This window comes from Penaeus monodon, chromosome 27 (genome assembly GCF_015228065.2).
Source record: "Penaeus monodon isolate SGIC_2016 chromosome 27, NSTDA_Pmon_1, whole genome shotgun sequence".
Lineage (NCBI taxonomy): Eukaryota > Metazoa > Arthropoda > Malacostraca > Decapoda > Penaeidae > Penaeus > Penaeus monodon.
In genome coordinates this window covers 35,015,204-35,015,980 of record NC_051412.1, presented here as the reverse complement: position 1 = coordinate 35,015,980, position 777 = coordinate 35,015,204, and the positions used below count along the sequence as shown (strand labels likewise).

At 50.1% G+C, this 777-nt stretch overlaps 1 protein-coding gene across 1 annotated transcript in view; it reads right to left on the bottom strand.

Annotated features, from left to right (window-relative positions):
* Positions 1–777, bottom strand: part of LOC119590804 (roquin-1-like) — a gene marked incomplete at its 3' end in the record, with an annotated part of 42,006 nt that continues 41,229 nt past the window's right edge. Inside the window, 1 exon segment of the mRNA XM_037939533.1 lies at positions 1–710. Coding sequence (XP_037795461.1) covers positions 1–710 — 710 coding nt within the window.

Here is a 777-nt window from a genome sequence, read left to right as displayed (position 1 = left end):
GTTGCATAGAGTGGTGTTGCTGCCAAAGCAGGTTGCACAATGGCTGGAGCTGGTGTGGGAGCTGGCAGGACTGACATTGCCTGAGTGTGAGGCTGGATAGAAACAAACTTATTTGGGTCAAATGAGGTTGGGGCTGGTGGTACTGCACCTGCTTGGGGTATTTCTTCAACAGGAAGAGCCTTCTGTATGACAGGAACAGCAACACATTCTCCATTGTTGGGGGCAATGACAGCATCAACATTTTGCTGCGGAGGTTGTTGTTGTTGTGTGGGGTGTGACAGCTGTTGGTATGTCTGTGTAGGAGGAGGCTGCAACTTAGTTGCAGGTGTTGGGGGTGGCGGAGGAATGCCTTTGCCATGTTTCCGACTCCTGTTTCTGTACTTCTCAAGCTCATCTTCCGAATGAGCGAAAGTGCAGTTGTTACCTCTTGGACACCCCCCTCTTTGTGTCAGATCCCGGCACATGCTTGTCTTATATTTAGCATTGTGTGGATGATGTGCATCTGGTAACTTTCTATTGCCGTGGTGCTGTATGAAGTGGACAAGTCCTGTGACAACAGCTCGGACAGCCTCCATTGCAGCAGCACAGGGCTCCCATCCTGGGGGTGGTGCATCAGGGGAGGGGTCAAGCGCTGCCAGTAATTCCAGCTGGGGCCGCAGGGAGGATAGCTGTCCAGGGTCACCTGTTCTCTGAAGTGCTATCACTAATTCCTGAAAAAAGCAAAATGTTACCATTCTAGGCAATAAGACGATTTTCTATACACAAAGATCATATTAC